Source organism: Ctenopharyngodon idella, chromosome 10 (genome assembly GCF_019924925.1).
Source record: "Ctenopharyngodon idella isolate HZGC_01 chromosome 10, HZGC01, whole genome shotgun sequence".
NCBI classification, from domain to species: Eukaryota; Metazoa; Chordata; class Actinopteri; order Cypriniformes; family Xenocyprididae; genus Ctenopharyngodon; species Ctenopharyngodon idella.
This window is the reverse complement of record NC_067229.1, coordinates 35,745,008-35,768,384: the sequence shown is the minus strand read 5'-3', so window position 1 is coordinate 35,768,384 and position 23,377 is coordinate 35,745,008. Positions and strand designations below refer to the sequence as shown.

The 23,377-nt window shown below is 36.0% G+C and overlaps 1 protein-coding gene across 3 annotated transcripts in view; it reads left to right on the top strand.

Moving 5' to 3' along the window:
• Positions 1-23,377, top strand: part of grik1a (glutamate receptor, ionotropic, kainate 1a) — a 77,600-nt gene that overhangs the window by 35,139 nt on the left and 19,084 nt on the right. For all 3 annotated transcript variants that reach the window (XM_051910916.1, XM_051910914.1, XM_051910915.1), the window contains exons 6-12: positions 483-656; positions 2,500-2,643; positions 12,309-12,416; positions 14,748-14,855; positions 15,185-15,388; positions 16,192-16,415; positions 19,165-19,283. In XM_051910916.1, the coding sequence (XP_051766876.1) occupies positions 483-656; positions 2,500-2,643; positions 12,309-12,416; positions 14,748-14,855; positions 15,185-15,388; positions 16,192-16,415; positions 19,165-19,283 (1,081 nt within the window). The remainder of the gene's footprint in view (positions 1-482; positions 657-2,499; positions 2,644-12,308; positions 12,417-14,747; positions 14,856-15,184; positions 15,389-16,191; positions 16,416-19,164; positions 19,284-23,377) is intronic.

Here is a 23,377-nt window from a genome sequence, read left to right as displayed (position 1 = left end):
ACATAATTCAAGGTCCAGAAAGGTACTAAAGACATTGTTAAAACAGTCGACGTGACTACAATGGTTCAACCTTAATGTTATGAAGCGACGAGAATACTTTTTGTTTGCAAAAACAAAACAAAAATAACAACTTTATTTAACAATTTGTCTCTCCCCTGTCATTCTCCTACGCTGTTTATATTGTAGACATACTTTTACCAGAAAGCATTACCTGTTGAATTCAGTAATTTAGTAAATTCTGCTTTCTGCCAATTCAATCCAAATCTCAATTTATGAATTTAAAGGGAGACAATTCTTGAAATCTGAGTTTTGCACAACTATGAATTGTCTTCTGCTAACAAGAGCTTAAGGCTGCACCACAATCAAAATGGACCATTTGATCTCTTATAGCAAAGAAACACATGGCATGAAGATGTTATATCTTGTGCAAAGTTTGCACAGCTCTTAAAGCTAAATCTGAACAAACTCTTGTTGCCTTGCAGGATCTGTTTGCTTTGGATCTTGAGCCGTACCGCTACAGTGGAGTCAACATGACTGCCTTCCGCCTCCTGAATTTAGATGATCCATATGTGGCTTCCGTGATCCAGAAGTGGTCCATGGAGCGCCAGCTGTCACCGCCCAAACCTGAGAGTGGATTGATGAGCGGCATTATGACTGTAAGTATTGTCTGCTGTCATGCTCAGTCCTGTTTATTACTGCTTATTAATAGTTAGTAAGGTAGTTGATAAGTTTAGGTATTGGGTAGGATTAAGGGATGTAGAATATAGTCATGCAGAATAAGGCATTAATATGTATTTTATAAGTACTATTAAACAGCCAATAATATGCCAGTAATAAGCATGCTAATAAGCAACTAGTTAAAGGGATAGTTCACCCAAAAATGAAAATTCTGTCATCATTTTCTTACCTTCATGTTTTTTTTTAAAATCTGTATGAGTTTCTTTGTTCTGTTGAACGCAAAAGAATATATTTTGAAGAATGTTGGTAACTAAACAGTTGCTGGTCACCATTGATTTCCATAGTATGAAAAAAAAATACTATGGAAGTCAATGGAGACCATAAACCATTTGGTTACCAACATTCTTCAAAATATATTCTTTATTCTTATTTTTTGGGTAAACTATCCCTTTAATAGTGAGAATTGGACCCTAAACTAAAGTGTTACTAAAAAGTCTTGTCTTGACTTCAGTTATGTGTTCATACAGACCGAATTTGATCTGCTCCTGTAAGATATTGCATGAACAGGACATTTCGGAGTCACACCTCTTACACTGTAAAACTCAATAAGTTCAGAATATTCAAAATGTATTACCTCAAAACATTTAAGTAAACAAACTCATTTTTTTTAAGTTAATAGAAGCTAAAACTTTTTTGACAAGTGGGACGGGGCTGAGAGCAGTGGAAGCAGAGCAAGGCCAGTATGGTGCACAGGTGTCTCTGACCTCAATCACGTCACTGGCCTCCCTTTGCTCCTACAGTTCACAGATCTTGTTTAAATGTTAGATAGCAAATAACACATGCTATTATAACTATCAAAGAGACTGTCATTATATATTTGCATATAATCAAACATCATACAGTATATGTGGTCTTAAAAGTTTTGCAGCCCATCCTCAACCTAACCACAGGCTCTACTCTTCACCACAATGGTAACCCTATAACATAACAGAACCCAACATAAAACAACATTAAACACTAACTCATGTCTCCCTATGTTAATCTTGTGCAAAAACACACAAAATAGCACTTAATTTCAACATTTATTTATACAGTCTGATGCAAAGCATGCTGGGAATTAGAAATCTGCTGCAACTCAGTCATATTAAGTTCAGCTTACTACAATGAAATTTTGAGTTCACACAATTTTTTTTCTATTAAGTACAATGAACTTTCATTATAATTTGAGTGAAACAAACTCATTTCTTTTCATTAATTTTACTGATCGGTTTTACAGTGAATATGGTTGTCCATCCCACATACTGACTGTCTGAACGCACAGTAAAACGAGCCAATCCTGCTGCTCAAAATCTTTATTTGCATATAGACCAGAACTAAAACCAGTACCTAACTTCTCCCTATAAGCCCTTCCTTCACAGTTAGAATAACTGGGATTAAGTCTTACCGCAGTTGACTAATCTACCCGTCCTCCAGAAGGCAGTGTAGATACTGCTAGCACACTCAGCCTCATTAGACATGCATGAGGGGCTTAAAGCAGAAAGCATCGGGAGATTTATTCAAATCTATTTTTACCATCCAGGTCACATTTTAGCACTGAATAACACCCAGAGAAACATAAGGTGTGTGCGGCAGGGGACGGGGGAGGGGCTCTCTTCCTGTGATCTGATGGAAAAGAAATTAAACTTAAATGCCATTACGTAACATCCAATATTGTGCGAATGGTAAACAAAAACAACTTCTGTGTGTATATTAATGCATTAATGTGAAGTTTGATTATATTTAGAGGATGTTTTGTGGGTAAATTCTTCCCTCCTTCTGCAGACCGAGGCTGCTCTCATGTATGACGCAGTGTTCATGGTTGCTGTTGCGTCTCAGCGGGCCACGCAGATGACAGTGAGCTCCCTGCAGTGCCACAGACACAAACCCTGGAGGTACGGCCCGCGCTTCATGAACTTGTTTAAAGAGGTGAGGATATTGTCCTTTATGTTGCAAAACACATTCAATTGATTTCAATTATAAACTTGATTTTAATTGTAAGCTATTTTAGACCTTTTATTTTTAACTTTAAAACAATTTATTACAATTAAATCAAGTTAAAATGATACAGATGAAGTTTTATTTTGACAAGGAATATGTTTTCTTGCCGCTAAAATGATATTTTGCAGGTAAACGCATACATGACCATTTAAAAGTTTGGGGTCAGTAGGATTTTTTTTTTTCTCATCAAGGACACTTTAAATTTATCAATAGTGACAGTAAACACATAATGTTACAAAAGATTTCAATGACCAAAAAAAGCTGTTTTTAACTTTGCATTCATCAAAGAATCCTGAAAAAAAATTGTAGTGGCACAACTGTTTCAACATTGATAATCATAAGAAATGTTTCACTAAATCAGCACACTAGAATGATTTCTGAAGGATCATGTGACACTGAAGACTGCAGTAATGCCAGTTTTGCCATTACAGAAATAAATTACATTTTAAAATATTAATAAATAGAAAAGTTATTTTAAAGTGGACATATTATGAAAATCTGAATTTTTCCATGTTTAAGTGCTATAATCAGGTCCCCGTGCAACTACCAACCAAGAAAACAGCCCAGTAACTTTGTTTTGGCAAGCCTTTCTCTGCAAGCATGTGGAAATACAAGCTGCTCAGATTTCGCTCCCCCAGTGACGTAGCAGGGGGATCTTATTATAGTATTACCGCCCCTTAATCTACATATTTCCACCCATGGCGCCGTCATTTTGCTTTCGCAAGCGAAAACGGTGTACCAGTTCTAAGGCCATGTCAAAAGTTCGAGCAAAGCATGCTAACTGTTCTGTCGTTGGCTCCACTGACAAACACAACACTATTTAGAGCAGTGGTTCCCAAACTTTTTAGAGTGGAGTAGCCCCTGAGGCATTTACCATCCCTCTGCGTACCCCCTCTCTTCCACTTAGACTGCACCTTTTCCATTAAGGGACAATATTTGCCCCCTAAATTGCCTTTACAGTGCATGTATTATCTTTATAATAAATATTTAAATATATAAATACCTTTACATCATTAATAATGTTTTTAAAAATAAATAAATAAATGGTAAAATATGCAATGATGATAAAAACGTGAAAAATTATTCTTTTACATACTAAAACCACCAGTAGGTGGCGATAAGTCTTAATGCTTGAGTCACGTTCATTCAGTAACAAAGCAAGTGGCTGTATTTATTGAATCAAGACTTTAACAAACGATTCGTTCAAAGCCACATATTCGTTCACAAAACACCGCTGTGTCTGTTGTAGTTCTGCTGTGGCTTTCGTTGGAACTATTATTTCGTTGCAAAATAGAGTAAATACTGACAATATTGTGAAGAACATCATTTAATATAACCCGTTTGTTTGCTGAACTGTTCTATAAAATCAATGTGACATTTGCAAACGTGTAGATATTTGGATGTGCATTCTTGCTCGTATAATATTATCAACATTAAAAACAAGAACTCACAAAAGGTATGTTTTGTATCAAGAGTTTGAATCTTGAATTGATGTCTATGCACCTTCTGTGCCAGGTTATATGTTTTTCATGCTAGTAAGTGTTAAATCTACAGGTACATTGTCGAGAATGGCAGTAAAGTAGCGCGAACTGCTAAGGCAGCAGACTCGCTCCATATGCTTATATGGAAATGGATTTAGTCAGTTTGACTGCAAAAGATGTGGTATTTTGATTGGATGTCATGTATTTATGGCATTCTGCCCCGAAATACATGCTCGGTTTTAATGTTATTTTAAGATGGGGAATAATTAAATGAACGACAAAACTTTGTGTACCCCCTCTGTCACATCACGTACCCCCAGGGGTACTCGTACCCCAGTTTGGGAACCACTGATTTAGAGTGTCATTAGCTTGGATAGCCTGCAAGTTGACCCTGGCAAGCTTGATTGCTAAATAAGGAGCGTTTCTGTCTGAGCGATATTTTGGAAAAAATATTAGACCATTCACAGCATTTGATAGCAATCATAAACTTTAGCCTGGTGTGTATGGCTCTGTTTAGCAAACAGGTACGCTATGTATAGTGGGTATCCATACGGGTTTTGCACAAAAGATTAACATGACGGCACATGCTAGTCGATGAGTTAAATCAACTCCACAGCAACTACATAAATTTATCCACTAACCATTCAGAAACGTCCAGATGCATTCTAAAAGTTGTAACTTCTTCCTGAGTCTCTCCATCAGTGTCCGACTCCGGTTTGAACAATGTAAGGCTGAACACCGTTACTGACGATCGTCATTTTGGCTGCATGTGAGATTGTCCAGCTTTATTGTTGTTATAGTTTTATTAATGTTATTGGAACCCGAAGCGCGAGCAGTTAAAGCTCCGCCCTCTTTTGGAAAGCGGGCAGGGAGCAGCAGCTCATTTGCATTTAAAGGGACACACAAAAATGGCATGTTTTTGCTCACATCCAAATAGGGGCAAATTTGACAAGCTATAATAAATGATCTGTAGGGTATTTTTAGCTGAAACTTCACAGACACATTCTGGGGAGACCAGATAGTTATATTACATCTTGTGAAAAGGGGCATAATTGGTCTCCTTTAAATTATAATAATATTCCACAACATGTTTTACTGTATATTTGATCAAATAAATACAGCTTTAGTGAGCAAAACAGACTTTCAAAAACATTAAAAAATCTTACTGACTCCAGAAGTGTATATAAATTGCAGCAGTGTATGATGCATCATATAATTAAGAAGATGAGCAATTATCAATGAATCAAACTCTGAATTATCACAGTTTCTGATATGGTTTACATGCATCATTTGTTTCATGTAGTTAGAAATAAATCATACTGAATGGTTAAAAATAAATATCTCAAAGGGGACAAATTGCAAGAGCTTCTGCGGTCACATTGCGTTGTTGCTCATTTGTATGAAGTTAAACCTTTAGTTGCATCGATGGACATGCCCATATCTTATCTGCAACAGTCACTGCCCCACATGTTGAAAATGAGTTTCATTTCATGATCACTAAATGTGTAAATGCTTCTTGACACGTTGTGGAATATTTATCAGACAGTCTTTTTGTACTCTTTTAGAATTTAAACAACTTTCTTTCAGATTTTTGACCCGTAGGTTACATAAAGATGCTTTTGTAGATGAAACATATTTTTCAGGGCAGAGGTGCCTGAAAATGGTACCTCTGCATTTTGATCTTTTTTAAGTCCCAGATCACTGCTGGATGCTCTCACTGCCTTTGAACCGAGGGGTCATAACACTCCTTCATGTCTGAGTGTGGGGTGTGTGTCCATACACTCTGAGAACTCAAAAAGCGATGCCTGTGATATAGCACAAAATGGCTGTCTAGGGGAATGAAAGTTTGTTCTGAATAGGCCTTTCAGTATCATTTTTAGATGTGCTTTCAATTCCACTTGCATAGTGTCTCGGCAGTCTGAGTGTTCCTGGGTTTAGAAATGGAAGAGGCTTTATGGCTGTTTTTAAAAATGAATAGTGCCACAGTGCATTAGAGAAGGGGCGGCCTGCATGGCTTAGCGGTACAGAGAGTGAATTCGTTTCCCTGTTTTAGTCTGCTATGTGTGTTTGAACTAGAAGCCCTTGGTGCTCACTTTGCACTTTATTCACAGAGCACCAATACCAGAGAAAGAAAAAATACAGGACTTAAAGCTGCTGTTAACTATTTTTGATTACCTACACTACTACCTGACAGATATCACTGTAATAGGTTTCATGAGGAATCACTGTCTCTGTGACAGCCTAGACTCTGTAAACAACAGAAAAGCTTCTGTGCATGTTAGCTTATCAGAAAGCTTGGCACTACTCTGCCTGTCATTCATTTTGTACATTTGGATTTGCTGATATCTGGTTTGTTGACATGTCTTTGGAGGGATTTAAAGAGATGTGTGGTTTTAGTCATGAGAAGGTGGTCTGATTCGGTGGCACAAGTTAGCAATGCGGCTAACATTGCTTACAACGTTTTTAAAGCTGAAGTGTGTCATTTTTGCACCATTAGCATCACCAAATGAAATTGTAAACCTAATGGCGTTTTTCATAACAGGCTTTCGGAACATTTTCTCCATCTTCCAGAAATACAGGTAGCCCCACCCTCAAACTCATGCCACTGGTTGAAGTATGTCAGTTCTGCCCTATAGAGTGCAACAGTGCTCACCAACTGTTCCAGTTACAGTTCCAAGACTGTGTATTTAACAGCGTTATTGAGGGAAATTAAAAACAAATTATTGCAAAATAAAAATGGGAGATATATAAAAGTAACAGGTAACACTAATAAGGATTCCACTTTTTAATTAACATGAACTAAGAATTAACAATGTGTAGGGAGTGTAGGGAGACAGACTCGATTAAGTCTTTCACAGCTCAATTTTCTGATTGGTTGAGATTTCTTTGCAGAATCATGGGTAATGAAGTTTTTCACCAGAAATTCCACTGCTGAAAATGATTATTTAGAAAATAAGTGAAATAATGCAGGCTGATGGCTTCAGCAGAAGCAAATACCATCTATTAACAACCTCATACCTCACAGTTGTTCTGTCTTTAACAGTTTATATCGTAAGTTATCGTTAAAAATCAATTCCCCTATCTTAGGCATACCAGAAACTTCCAAGCAGGTGTGTTGAGGCAAGTTGGAACTATACTCTGCAGGACAGTGACCCTCAAGGACAAGGTTTGGACACCCCTGCCCTATAAAGATAATGAATGGGTTTCCAGTATTTTTTCGCCATCTTTTGTTGATCAAAATACAGGTAGCTCCACCCCCAAACTCATGCCATTGGCTGAGCCAGTGTTGCTCCACAGAGCTACAGTGTTTACACTTTTGAGGGAAATGAACCTTTAAATGGCTTACTTATAGTCATTTCCGCATGTTAAACTGGGAATCAAGAAAGTATTGAGCATATGAAAAATTATGCACTTTGACTTTAAGTGTAAGTGTCTAATTGGGCTTGTTTTGAGTTGAGCAAGTGTAGAGTTAGTTTTCTGTTCATGCCAACACCGAGACGAACTGCTAATGAGTCCAGATGCTATATTTTAACGACCCATAAACTCTGTATTACAACACCATTAAAGCCATAAAACACTGTGTTGTAAGAGGCCTCTCTACAGACACTGAGCTAGAAAATTCTTAATTTTCGATATGTTGTAGGGTACAAAAACACATCACTATGTGCTGTATAGCCATTGAAATTCTTCACTTTAACAGCAGAAGCAGCAATGCTGGAGAGCTTTAAATAGATTGCCAGGACAAATAAAAAACCCTGTTCATTTCATTTATTCTTTTTCTTGCTTGTCCTGTCCATTTAAATCATTTTCCCTCACTTAAGTGCTGTAATGGGAATTTTGGTGCAACTAATCAACTGTGACAGAAGGCTGAACATGTAGTATTTGTTTATGTTGACCCATTGGGCAGGAGATGCTGATCAGTGCGGTTTTGCTTATGGGGACTGCCTTTTATAAGGAATAACCTACAGAAAGTATTATGTGCCATATAATTTTAAATTATGTAGCTCCTGTACTGTAGCAAAAAAAAAAAAGGACTCCATTTAAGGAGCTTTGATTATATTACACTGCATACGACTTGGCAAAGCCATTCTGACGAAACTGCACTGCATATAAGACCCACGGCTCTAGTCACACATTTAGGGGAGGTTTTCACAGTATTTATCCCTGCTTGGGGCCAAATTCTAGGGTTGAAGTGAAAAATAAGTATTATTATGTTATTTTTGGCACCAAAAATTTTTGTGATCCCACATATTAGGGTCACCACCCTCTGCTTCTCAGAACCAATAAGGAAAATAAGTGTTGTCATTATGAAATTATACAATACATGTTAGATATTTTTTGCTTCTAGAAAGAGCTGAAATGTTGTAGCAATCACAGTTTAACTGTAACTTTAAAGATACACTGATTAAAGTAAGTTTATAAGTTTATAAGGTATTCACAATCCTGGTCTTATATTGTGAACAGTCACTGCTCATATTCCAAAGAAAAAAAATGTTTTTGTATTCAAAATCTTTTATTTTATTCAAATTATATTATCAACAGAACAATTTGAGTAAATTAATACGTGTTGTAAAAATGTAATTTCAGAATTTCTTAGTATTTGTTTTGTTCCGAAGTGACAAACTTGCATATTTGGTTGTTTAGTGGCCTAGAAATATAAAGTTGTGTCATTTCTTTGTTTTTAAATGTCTCAAAATCCTAAACCTTGTTTTATTTCCAGGTTTAAAAATGACTAAAAATACATTTACTGACATTAAATTATTTTATGCTATGCTATGTTGCAATGCAGATAATCTAGTGGTTGAAGATGTGTGCTGGTAACCCAAAAGGTTGCGGATTCAAATCCCACAAGAGTTGCTCCATGATCTGTCACTGGTTTGACCTTGAGCGAGCCGCTTTCGTTGCTACAGGGTGTTTTTGGACAAGTTTCAGCTAAATGGTAAATTAGTAACAAGTGAATTCCTATTGTCATTTTAAAAACTACGACTATTTTAAAAAATAAAATAAATTCCTGGCATAAGTGAACATGTTAGAATACAGTGCACCCCTTGTCTCCAGTGGCTTCATTATAATTCCCTGCAGTGGTGGAAATGGTTCACATCGAGGTCAGCATCAAGTCTCCAAAGTGTCCTGCAGAATAGTAAGCTGTATCCACCTGAACAAGTCTGGTGACATGTTGAAGGCTAGCCTCTTGTTTTGAGATGTGCTCTGAGAAACACTGCAACCTTGATAATAGAAGTGTTTTTTCCTGATATCCCACTCACTTATCAAAGGTAGAGAAGGTCTGAACAGGGCTATTACTCTTCCTTAGTTGCCTCAGCTGATTGAATTCTGGGATTGTTTGCTCTCATTTTTGGTACAAAAAAAGCTAGGGGAAATGAAATGACGGTACACTAGCTTGATGTTTTTGCTTTTTGGGAAAAAAACGACCACGCAGGAAAGAGCACTTGTCATTTATTCAGAAAATGTAGCCTAAAGCTTTGAAATTTTGCCTCAAACAGCTTCTGTGTGAATTAAATTTATTTTTAAACTTAATCGAGAACTATGCCTTTAAACTAGAATTATAAGTCTTATCTTACATTCATAATGCCCGTAATTGTTGTGGTGGCATGTGATTAAATGTAACAGTAAATTAAAAAGTTCTGTAACACTTGCTAAAGTCGATACAAAACATCCTCAAACATCTTAAGATTATTAAAAATGGTCTTTACTAGTGATGTCACTTTAAACCAGTGATGTAAACTTTAAACCAAGTGACATCAAGTGTAAAATCTACACTTACGTGTTTTAAATCATCCACACTTTAATATTGCACTTTAATATTGCAAATACATGCATGGGTTGCCCTGCATTTTAATTTCCACTGGACTAGAAGCAGCTGTTACATTTATTCAGATAGGAACAACGCAGATGTTTTGTAATTCTGCTACCAAATTCAGACGAAAAACGTCAAAAAAGCATATTTAACTTTTGACAGAGACAATGATTTTATATGATGCACACTACTGTTCAAAAGTTTTCGTTTTAAATTAATACTCTTTAAATTAATACTTTTATTCAGGGTGGATGCATTAAATTGTTCAAAAATACCAGTAAAGTCAAACAGTTCAACAGTTCAATGTTACAGTTTTTACTGTATTTATGTAAATAAATGGTGACCATAAGAGACTTCTTTCAAAAACATAAAAAAAAATCTTACAGACTATAAACGTTTGAATGGTAGTGTATGATTTGATTTATTATTAATAAAATTACAAAAGGAAGACATAGTTACTGTCACGATCTTTGTGTGTTCTAGTCAACACACATGAGGAAGTACTAATTCAAAAGTCTTTAATAAGCAAACCAAGAATGCAGGAGAGCACAGGAGAATACACAGGAAAACAAACCAGCATAAGCACACTGAAAGTAAAGACGATAACTGACAGTGAACTGAACAAAACAGGAAGTATAAATACACAGAAGCAAACAAGGGAACTAAATAAGACACAGATGTAATTAATCAGAAACCAAGGAAACTAACAAGGGGATTAACAAGATTAAACTGAAAAGAAACACAAGAAACATAGGCACATGAATGAAAATATAACATAACCCTGACATTTACTTGACTTGATATGGCCATTTGAATTAAAGGGTTAGTTCACCCAAAAATGAAAATTCTGTAATTTATTACTCACCCTCATGTCGTTCCACACCCGTAAGATCTTCGTTCATCTTCGGAACATAAATTAAGATATTTTTGATGAAATCCGATGGCTCAGTGAGGTCTCTATTGCCAGCAATGCCACTGAACTTCTCAAGATCCAGAAAGGTACTCAAAACATATTTAAAACATTTCATGTGAGTATAGTGGTTCAACCTTAATATTATAAAGCGACGAGAATACTTTTTGTGTGCCAAAAAAAACAAAACAAATTTTTTAACGATATCTAGTGATGGCCGATTTCAAAGCACTGCTTTGAATCTTTTGTTTCGAATCAGTGATTCGGCTCGTGTGTCAAAATGCCAAACTGCTGAAATTACGTGACTTTGGCACTCTGAATCACTGATTCGAAACAAAAGATTCGAAGCAGTGTTTTGAAATTGGCAATCACTAGATATCGTTGAAAAGTCGTTATTTTGGGGGGTTTTTTGGCACACAAAAAGAACCACTGAACTCACATGAACTGTTTTAAATATGTTTTGAGTACCTTTCGGGATCTTGAGAAGTTCAGTGGCATTGCTGGCAATAGAGACCTCACTGAGCCATCGGATTTTATCAAAAATAACTTAATTTGTGTTCCGAAGATGAACGAAGGCCTTACGTGTGTAGAACGACATGAGGGTGAGTAATAAATGACATTATTCTCATTTTTGGGTGAACTAACCCTTTAAGTGGCACAGTGGCTCAGTGAGTAGCACTGTCGCCTGGTTCAAGTCCCAGCTGAGCCATGAGGCCTTTCTGTGTGGAGTTTGCATATGCTGCGTGCATTTCCTCTGGGTGTTCCGGTTTCCCCCAATATCCAAAAACATGCAGTATAGGTGAATTAGAGAATTGTCTGGGGGGTGTGAATGCGTGTGAGTGAGTCCCAGGCCATGTAATGAGGAGAGTTGGGGTAAGACCTGACAACCTACCCCGGAAAAATCATTGCCAAGAAAAATCATGTCTCTTGCATATGGCAAGAGATGGCCCATAGAATCACCAAGAGTCGAATACAACTGAAATGGTTAATGAATGAATTAATTACCGATGCTACTTTTAAATATTGTTGTTTTCCCATACATTAGAGCAAGTGCTACTTTTTCCCCATTTTATATTATTGCAATTTTATTGCAAGTAAAAAAATAAGTGGTATGACTTGTAATACAGTAATGTACTGTTTTATTCACCATTTAGGCAAACCTGAAGCACATGATCCAAGTGTTTCCGTTCAGACTCTGCACAATAGTCCATTCAACTAAAATTTAATTGACCAGCAAAATGTTTAGTTGAAACTCTTGGGGGTTTTGTGTTAACAGATGCACATGCCCTAAGGATGCATAATATTCCATTACCGCTATGATTGAAAGACACAGCAGTAAAACCAATGTTGTGCATCATTCTCATTGTATACTGTTTTTGTGCCTCAGGCCCAATGGGATGGTTTGACAGGACGGATAGTCCTTAACAAGACTGATGGTCTGCGGAAAGAGTTCAACTTAGATCTCATCAGCCTCAAGGAGGACGGCACGGCGAAGGTGAGTCAGCTCAGCTGGACACTGAAGAGATGTTCAATCTCTGCTGCTATTCATATGATTTCTGCAGCATAGTGAATGAAAACCTTGAGCCAAGTGTCTTAATGTATTCCCTGTATGGATTAAATTAAGTGGACTCTTGAATATGTTGTTTTGAAGATATTTTATTAGATATTTTATTAGCCAGATCATTTGTTTTGACCTTGTTGCTCCTATGCTGATTACACAACTCTTCAATTCTTCCTAAAAGCGAGTGGCTGATGGTCCATCACGACCTACTAAGTTATGGACAAAGGTTTGTTCTAGTCTTGGTTTCATTCCCTGAGTTTGTGATTAAGACCTGTGGAGAGCTTGGATTCCCTTTCCTTCAGTAAACCTGGTGCCCTTTCATCGACTTCCCTTTCCCTGCAGAAATCCCTTCACTTCCTTATGGAAAGACATCGCTGCCAGTCACTTTCTGCCAGAATGTCTTGCTGAGATGCATAATGTGTGCCAGTTATAGTTATGACAGTTAAATCACCATCTTTAATATTCAGCACTGTAAAATAGGCCTTTTTTCCACAATGTTTCGTGCCTCAGTAAGTAACACATCTCCATAAAAGGCTGCTCAGGCGTGCAGAAAAATGTGCATGAATCCACAGGCAGATATTTAGAGAGCAGCTCTAATCTACTTTTAAAGTTCATTTGAATAAGTCGCTCATTTCAGACTCATATGAGCTGTGTGACAAGTGCCATACATAAACATAGACTAGATTAGGCCTGTGTTAACAAAGGGTTTATCGAACAGAGAAAGGCAAGCCGTCCGTCAAGGGGTTTAAATCTCTTACTGCTGACATCCTGTTTTAAAGGAGGCTGTCGTAGTTTTCTTTTCTGTTATTATTTTATTTTTTCAAGATCCTGTATAATGTTAGACAAATTGGTTCAAATGAGATTTTCAAACCACTTTCTACTATCTCTCTAATCATTAGAATTAAATGGGCTGCTTTTATTGAACATTATTTATTAAATAATACATTTCTTGATGATTTCTATAACTTTTATCTCATAAGATCAAGGATAATTTGATTCCTGCAACATATTTTCTAGTCTAAATAAAAGTTATGCTGTTAGGTAATCAGGTAATACCTTCTATCTATCTATCTATCTATCTATCTATCATCTATCTATCTATCGTCTGTCTGTCTGTCTGTCTGTAATAACAACAATAACAGTTATATAAAATCTTTCAGTTTGATAAAAATTGTAATATTTTCCCAGGATAAACTTAAACAAAATCTCCATTAATTTATGTTCTGATTATTTATTGTAAAAAATAGTTCCATTTAAAATACAACAAATTACCCTGATGACATTCGTGTCATTTTTATAAAGCTGTGACGCCTCAAAAGATTAAACCTCGCTGAGGCTCCGTAATCTTCGCATCTTTACACATTTTCCATCTTCTTGTGCTTCTTGTGTTCATATTTCATATTCATATTTGAAGTCCATTAACCAGAATAGCAGTGGAGATAACAGAAAAGCTTCATCAATTGTAGAAATGCTGGAAAGAACTTTTTCTGCTTCAATGACCTGGAGAAATAGAGCAGTATAAACCTACTTGTCCTCAACTTGAAAATTATAATGAATATACTAAAGCTCTATATATGCATAGATACAAACACACATACATAGACAGTATATATATTTGGTTATCAAGTAGATTATTAAATGCTCAGTTTTATTTCAAGAGAACTATTTAACCTTCTGATCCTGTGCACATATCTTTACAAGCCATTTGAGCCATTTATGGTCTGATGACCATTGACCTTTTCTCATACTTGTTTTGACCTCCATCTTTATGTAGGTTTTTCTATTTATGACAACATCAATTCAATATGGCTGCCAAAAGTGAAATGTGATGCACTTAAGATGGTATATTTACAAGCTTCTCTTTTGTTGGGGAAAAAATAAATCAGTGAAAAAAAAAATACTAATAATTTTTGAGGAAAAATAATGAATGAATAAAGAATGATAATATTATTTTTTAAGATTAAAAAAAAAAAGATTTTTGTTCTTTTGTGTTTTAATAATTCATGTATTCATTCATAATTTTTAGAGTATGCATTAAATAGGGAAGCGTTTTACTGGGTTTTATTGAGCAGGGAAAGAGTGTTTTACAATCAAATGGATTCAGTGAATTAGGACTAGATTTTTACATTTTCTTTCATTAAGTTTTTTCCTTTCCTTTCCTGACCTATTTTATGAGTCTGCAGTGATAAATTCTGTCCCTCATTCATCTCTCAGAAACAGAGACTCATGTGCTTCATGACTTGTCATTTTTAACTGTATTGCTAGATTGGAGTGTGGAACTCTTACACGGGCCTCAACCTGACTGAGATAAAAGACAATAAAAACATCACAGACTCTCTGGCTAACAGAACGCTTATCGTCACCACAATCCTGGTAAGAATCCAGTCAGTTTCAATATGTTATAATTTCACTCCCCTCATTTATGTTAAAAATTCTGTTCAGGGATCACAGTTATTTTTAGTAGTTCAGATTTGTATTTGCCTTGTGAATAGCTTCACTGGTCCACCAAACAAGAAAGAAATATATACTATTATATAATTTCCATTTAATTGCAGCTATGACAGCTATAAATTCACTCAAACACTCTAAAAATTACATCTCATACATTAGACAGCAGTTCATCTCAACTCATCTTGCCTTGGTGACATATTTAAATTGAATGTAATACAATTGACCAACATGTGAATTTATCTTGTGAACAGGAAAATCCCTACGTTATGTATAAGAAGTCTGACAAGGTGCTATATGGGAACGATCGCTTTGAGGGCTACTGTCTAGACCTGCTAAAGGAGCTCTCCAACATCCTGGGATTCACCTATGAGGTCAAGCTGGTTTCTGATGGCAAATATGGAGCTCAGAATGACAAAGGCGAATGGAACGGCATGGTTCGGGAACTAATCGACCATGTGAGTGATCTCCCATGATGCTACACAAAGGGTCTTTTGATCATATCATCCAAATGCAGTTTTTATAGATGACCTTCTGCCTTTTCACTCCATTATATTTCATCCCATTTCACCCCATTATATTTTATATTTCACTATTTAGAGAGTAAAACCAGATTGTCTATACTCTTTGACAACTGATTAACCAAGATATTTCAGTTTGTAATGGATGTTTTTGTAACTTGGCTCCTCTCAGGCAGTTTAGCAGAGCTGAGAATTATGTTTATTTTCAGCAAGTGTAAGTAGTCCAGAGTTTTTATAGCAAGACTACAATTGTGTATACAAAACACCAAGGTGCAAGTTTCATTAAAAAAACTTCTACTTTAATGAGAAATAAAACTGATTAGGTTTTTTCCAAGGAAAACGGCATTTGTGCTTTCATCTGATTGTAAAAAGTCAGTTTTTTTAATTGATAATAAATATCTTTATACTTCTACATCAATTTTTATTCTTTATACTTTATCAACCCCCAGCTTCTTCATAACTCATTTATTTGTCAGTATGGTAGAAGTACAAAGTCTGGCAATCTACAAAAGAGCCTTTTTGCACATCTTTAGTTTAAATGAACTTCATAAAACAACAGGAAGCTTCAAACAGCCAGTCATTTTTTATCAAAGCCCTGTTGTGGGATCCATCTCCGCGGGCGTCACTTGTTTTTATCTCAGTGAGTGAACTCCAATATTAACTGCATCTATCTGCATTTCTTCCAGCAGTCAAAACAAGCTCCCATCGCCTTGTAAACCTCTTCTTGTCCCCTTAACCAGATAGCTGATCTGGCTGTGGCTCCGCTGACCATCACTTATGTCAGAGAGAAAGTTATCGACTTCTCCAAACCCTTCATGACCCTGGGCATCAGCATACTGTACCGCAAACCAAATGGCACCAATCCAGGGGTGTTCTCCTTCCTCAACCCCCTCACCCCGGATATCTGGATGTACGTGCTGCTGGCCTGTCTTGGAGTGAGCTGTGTGCTTTTTGTGATAGCCAGGTATGGATGAAGGTCTCGGTTTAACACGAACAACACTTCTACATCTTGGAAATATAGCAAAGCAAATGTGCAGATTGGGTTTTAGAACTAGGAACACTGACCCAATTGTTCAAAAATGTCTTTCAGATGTTTTATAGTTTGACATAACTTGTGGAGACACATTATCAGGCTGTCATTTGAAGAATATTGCTGTTATCTGCAGCTTAAGGGAACATCGTACATCTCCCTTTGAAGCTTTCAAGAAGTTTTTGCACTCTCGACTTCAGTCTGATTTAAAATTTAAAGCTGTTTTGCACAGCATGCCTATAGATATCACATTTCTTTGTGGGAATGCATTTAAAGCAGTGTATTTTTCTCATGTTATATAATTGCGCTTGTGAGATGTCAGAATCAAAATGCTGATTTGGTCTTGAAATAGATCAATAAGTAATAAACACAGTGCCCAGATTTTATTATATTGCTGTTGGATAATGAATTTCAGTCATGAATGTCTAGATTCCCCTTTTTCCCAGTAAATGCATAATGCACTTTCTCAGTCAGTAATGTTTTGTATTTTGTATGAGCTTGCACAAGGTTGCGTCTGTATTGAAGTCCAGTTCATAAGCTTTAGCCCCGGGCAGATGTCCAGATCTACCTAAAAAGAATATCAAGAGAGTTACGCTACCTCATCAGAGCCAGATGATTGGTTGCTTCAATTAAAATGCAAAGGGGCAATGAAAATGCTGTCCAATCAGACTTGGTTAATGGACATCTGGTGGGGACTCAGTGTTAGTGTGGGTTCATGTGCACTGGGTGACCCATTTGTTCACAGATACAATCTGCTGAAGGTCTGTGATCTTGAAATTTGGCAGGTTTGATAGCAGACGTACAGCAGTTTATAAGAGTGAGCGTCTACACACCGTGAGGCATGACAAATGAGTCTTGTGACATGTTCTGATCAGGCATCGATTCACCATGGGAGCTTTATAAATGACCCAATTATTGAGTGGTAAAATGGAGGCTGTGTCTTTCAGATGCTCTTGTGTAAACATAATCTCTTTCAAACTGAAATTTCCGCCAGTTGTTTCCTTTTCTGGTTTCAGCACTGTAAAAAGTGAATGTCCAATTATACTGTATAGACACTTTTATTGGTTAGTCTAGTATAGTCAGGTTAATCTGGTTATATTAAATAATAAGGGTTGTCAGTTGATAAAAAATGTTATACATTATGTGATTTGGTGATTAATTAATTAATCGAGGAAGGCAAAAACAATGAATAAGCATTACAAAAAATGTGTTTACAAAAGGTACTTGATTTGTTATTTTTTAATGGAGTTATTTAGTTTTATATTTTTAATAATGAACATTATCATTGTAATAATTAATACAATTTTATTATTAATCACTCTAAATTTAATTATTAAATTGGCAGCCCTATAAATAATATTTTCTGTGAATTTTCACAGAAAATATAAACAGTTATTTAACATTAAGTCTGTCAATATAGAAGTAGACAAAAGTAGTACTTCAGGATTGAATTGATAATTCTTTTATGAAATTAATTATGGAATTATATATTTAATAATTAAGTTTATAATTTGAATCATTTTATAATTAATCACACCAAGTTGACATTAAATTGACAGACCTATAAATAATATTTTTGTGTACTGAATTAAATAAAAGCCATTAAGGATTAGTTCACTTTCAAATGAAAATTAGCCCAAGCTTTACTCACCCTCAAGCCATCCTAGGTGTATGACTTTCTTCTTTCTGATGAACACAATCGCAGATATTTTGTGTTAACCCTATCCTGATACGTCAGAGCTTTATAATGGCAGTGAACAGGGGTCACGAGTATGAGCTGAAGAAAGTACTTCCATCCACATCCATCCATCTTAAACATACTCCACACGGCTCCGGGGGGTTAAGTCCTTCTGAAGTGAAGTGATGCGTTTGTGTATAAAAATATCCATATTTAACAAGTTATAAAGTAAAATATCTAGCTTCCGCCAGACCTCCTTCCGTATTCAACTTACGAAGAAAGTGTAAATCTCTTGCAGTTCAAAAAGCTTACGCTACGTCCTACACCTTCCCTATTCAACTTACGGAAAAAGCTTAACTGTCGCGACACCAGTTTACACTTTCTTCGTAACTTGAATACGGAAGGCGGTCTGGCAGAAGCTAGATATTTTACTTCATAACTTGTTAAATATTGATTGATTTTTTTTTTTTTCACACAAAGGCATTGCTTTGCTTCAGAAGGCCTTTATTAACCCCCCAGAGCCATGTGGAGTATGTTTATAATGGATGGAAGCACTTTCTTCAGGTCATACTCGTGACCCCTGTTCACCATTATAAAGCTTGGATGCGTCAGGATATTTATTAAAATATCTGCGATTGTGTTCATCAGAAAGAAGAAAGTCATATACACCTAAGATGGCTTGAGAGTGAGTAAAGCTTTGGCTAATTTTCATTTGAAAGTGAACTAATCCTTTAAATCTGTTCATCTAGAAACACAGAAGTTTCTTTTCCAGCTCTCCCCTCATTTTGCTAACCGGACAGATTAGAACACTGGAAAGTTTTCTCATAAAATGAGATGTTTAATAATCTTCGGTCGTAGCAGTTATTGATAGCCTGTAGCAAGAAGAAAACATTTTTAGCTGTTCTTGCCAAACATGCAGCCTCTCAAGCACAGTATTAATACTTAGTCTTCTGTGTTGTCTGCATTTTTTTCTGTGTAAAGCCAGTTTTCTTTGACTCTCTGCAGGTTCACACCGTATGAATGGTATAACCCTCACCCCTGCAACCCCTCATCTGAAGTGGTTGAGAACAACTTCACACTGTTGAATAGTTTATGGTTTGGTGTCGCAGCTCTAATGCGTCAAGGTATGTTACACACAACGTTGTAAAAGTGCTGCATGCTGACAAAAAACACTGAACCAAGTGGCATTTATTTAGATAAAGAAAAATGTCACAAGCACTGTGGTTGCTCTGCTACATCTGTGTGAGCTTGAGGGTAGTTGACTATACATTCACGAAAAAATCACCTTGAGACCAGCTGGTTGAAATGAATAGAAAAATAATTGTTCAGAAAAGTGAATGTGTGTGTGTGTGTGTGTGTGTGTGTGTGTGTGTTTTGGTTTGGTTTGAGATTTTACGCAATGACATTCATACAGTAGGGACTTGTAGTGGTATAAAGATGACAACACACCTCTGGCACAGTTATAAGTCACAACCAGTTATTAAATAGTTTTTTGTTCTGACTTGCAAACTTTTAGCTGGGTTTCCCCTGGCGTACTGGATGCTAGTGAGGAGAGGTTTGTAGGTTCCGCTACAGAAGGCATGAAACAAAATGGATGACCTGTCAGGTGTGCAGAAATGTGTGAAACGCCAAGAGCGGCTTTAATGAGCACGGGAGAACCAGACAAATCATTATGCAGCATAGTCTGACCTTACATTACAGAGAGTTTTTTTCTGAAATATTAGATAAATCTTATTTACATCAGAGGGACCATTCAGCCATAAAGAAGGAATTTTACAGAAAAGCGGAGTGCAGTTGCGGGCATTTCATGTCACTGGTGGATTTTAGGGTATTCCATTATGGTTAAAGCAGGTCGTATCATGAAATAACTTTCAAATTTTCCCTTTTTTGTGAATTATGACATTTAAATGTATCATGCAAACATATGTTAATTTTCAGTCCTGTAGTTTCTTGTTAGACAGAAAATAACAAACTTTTGATCCCAAGGATTTCAAATGTGATGATCCACTTTCAAATATAAAAATATTTATACTATGTGAGAAAAATGCTAAAGTCAGCATGAAATGAAAATTGACCCTATTTTGTATTTTTTTTTTCTACTTTTTTTTTCTCAACCTCAACCTCTCAACCAATTGACTGCAAACTCAAGTTTTTGAGTGCAACACCTACTGTACATCTCTAAATCCAATCACCAACTGATGTATTTAACCAAGTTCTGCTCTTCATTTCTTCTTTTCTGATCACTCAGATGAATGTCGCTACATGGAAGAAAAGATCTGTTACTACTGCCGTTTCATCACAGCTTATCTTATAAAGACAGCAAAATTAAATAATTGCTTGCAAAACAAAATAGTTACCTTTTACATTTTAATTATATTAAATCAGATTGTTAAAATATTATCTGAAAAATATTTACTTGTTATAAAGTTGACAGCATATCTGAGATTATTTCTGAAAACATGACTTACACCTATTTTTAAAAAAAACAGAAAAGAAAGTAATATTACTAAATATTTGATGAATGTGAATGGTATAAAAACTGTTAAATTGATTTCTATTAATAATAATAAGAATATTTACAAATTTCAGTTGGTAAATAATGCTGATGTGGAAGAGAGTGTTTACATAGAAAGCAGCAAATAACAGGTTTGTTTTAATTCAGGGTGAGAGACTGAGTGGAAAATTATCATCTAAAACTAGATTCGATTTGCTGGTGCAAGAAACCTTGACTATGATCAAAAAAGTGATAAAAATTAATGAAATTACCTCTTTAATAGCATCAACAAGCTTTTTGAAACCCACACACATACCGTGTTAATTGGGCTGATTTAGTTTGTATTCATCTTGTGTGGATGTTAGTGTGTTGTGCATGTGTGTTCGCATTATTACCTACCACAGCTAAACCTCCTACATGAGGTTACTGAAATAACCTTGTCATCTTTTTTATCTCATCAATTAAAGCATGCAGGGTTTTTACCAATTAGCCAACGATACAACATAAAATGTTCTGCCGTTTTATGTTCTCAGTGAGAACATGAAATGACAAAAAACTATTTTTGTCCTTAATTTGACAGAGCAATATTTTAAGAGGGTCATTCAACGCTTCGCCTATGCAGTTCTGTTTGGGTTTTCATCAACTGTCCAGATGATTTTCCTCTTTGTTTGCTTCAATAAATAGATTTATACTCTTGTCTTACATTGTGATAATATCAGGGCTATGATTGACAGTTGTGTCCTCCCCATGCCATTTAAGAGTAGGACATAGGTCAGTGGTTAGCATTTAGCCATGCTAATTGTCTGAGATTAGCAACACAGCATTTTCAAAGGAACAAACACACCTCATGGTGTCTGTCAATGAGCCGTTGCTCCCCAGGTGGCTCATGTAAAAGTGTTGGGTATCTTTCAAAAGGATTTATTAGCATTAACGTTACTGAAAGGTCAAGATCATGCATTAGCCCATCTTAAAAAATATATATATCCAAGCCTTGGATAGTTTTTGCTGGGTTTACCCTGTTAAAAAAAACAGCATATGCTGGTTTGGTATGTTTTGAAGCATGGAAGCTGGTTTGAGCTGGTTTATGCTGGTCCTTTGCTGGTTTGAGCTGGTCGAGTGCTGGTCCTAAGCTGGTGCTATGCAACTAGCTCCAGCTCAGGACCAGCACTTGACCAGCTTAAACTAGCTCATGACCAGCTAAGGACCAGCATAAAACAGCTCAAACCAGCTGCCATGCTTCAAAACATACCTAACCAGCATATTCTGTTTTTTTTTTCAACAGGGTAGCTAGCCTGATCAAGCCCAAAACACCACTAAAAACTTAAAAACAGACCAGCCTGACCATCTTAAAAACACTAAACTGGGTTAAACTGCTTCTTTGGTCTTGTCTTTTAAGTTAGCTACACTAATGCTAATAGAACCATTTTAAAGATAGTAAACACTATCTTTTATATTTACCCCTTTTTTCTCCGTTTGTATTTAAAAGAAATATGCAACATAATACATAACTATTATTGACTCTTTACTCATGGTTGACTATTAAAGTACTACTTTTCTGCTGACTGCTTTGGTGGGTAATCGGGTTGTTAGATGTATATTGCTTGGATCAAAGATAGTAATTTATCTGGCAATTTTAAAGTTGTGCTCAACATGACGCTCAAAGCATACAAATGCACAGTACACACACTGTGAATTTGTGCTATCTTTCCAACTTCCAGCCACCTCACCTGGGCATCCATGCATGAAAGACAATCACTGCTTCTTCAGTATCATACATCAGACTTAGACTTACTGGTCTGTCTTTCTAACTACAAAATGAACATATATTAATCAGTTAATAGGATGTTCTCCTCCCATATATCTTAATAGCACACCTAGTTTATCAGAATAGTGACTTTGCTTATAAGGACAGATTCATTTAAGAAAAGAATATTCTGTTTTCTTGGCTTTTTGCAAAGATAAAGTACAGTTCTTATGATGGTTTCATTTTCTAGCGATGTATCAAAGCCCTGAGTCATCCAGCCATAGTGAAAACCCTCAGTTAGAAAAAACACACTAGACTTATCATTAAGCTGAAGGTTAAAATCTAGAGTCAGTGTGATGAGAGCAAACATATGAGACTTTGATAAAAAATAAACCCATTTAGGTTGTCACAGCGAGCTTCACGCTGCTCATGGTGTCCTGGGTGACTCTCAGTCTCTTGTGTATGAGATTGTTTGAGGATGTGTGTATGCATGCTTGTGTATCAGAGTTGTTTTCTCAGAAGAGGCAGTGCCTTGAAATATCAGAAGAAAAAGTCTTCAACTGTACAGAAGTAAAACAAAACAAATATTGTGAAATAGTTGATGAAATGGTGTGTAAACCACTTTTGTTCAACAGCAACATCAGCAGATAAAGATTCAGAGGCAGCAGCATCTCTTTTCCTTAAGCATATTTTGGTTATGGAAAAAATAATGGAAATAACTGCCTGAAATCCAATCTGACCATTAGAAACCTAACGGAATTTTATGGCTTTATAAAAATGTTAGGAAAGTTCTCAAGGTGAATTCTAAGAATTTCAAAAATGTGCAATTCTTGAAATTTCTCATATTTTCTTTAAAACTTCTAAAAGAATTTAAGAATAAAGTGGCAGGTTTTGGTGTGATCTGATTCATGGCAGTTCTTCCTGAAAACTGTTTTTTAATGCATCATGTCAAGTTATTTTTATATTATCTCAAGATGCAG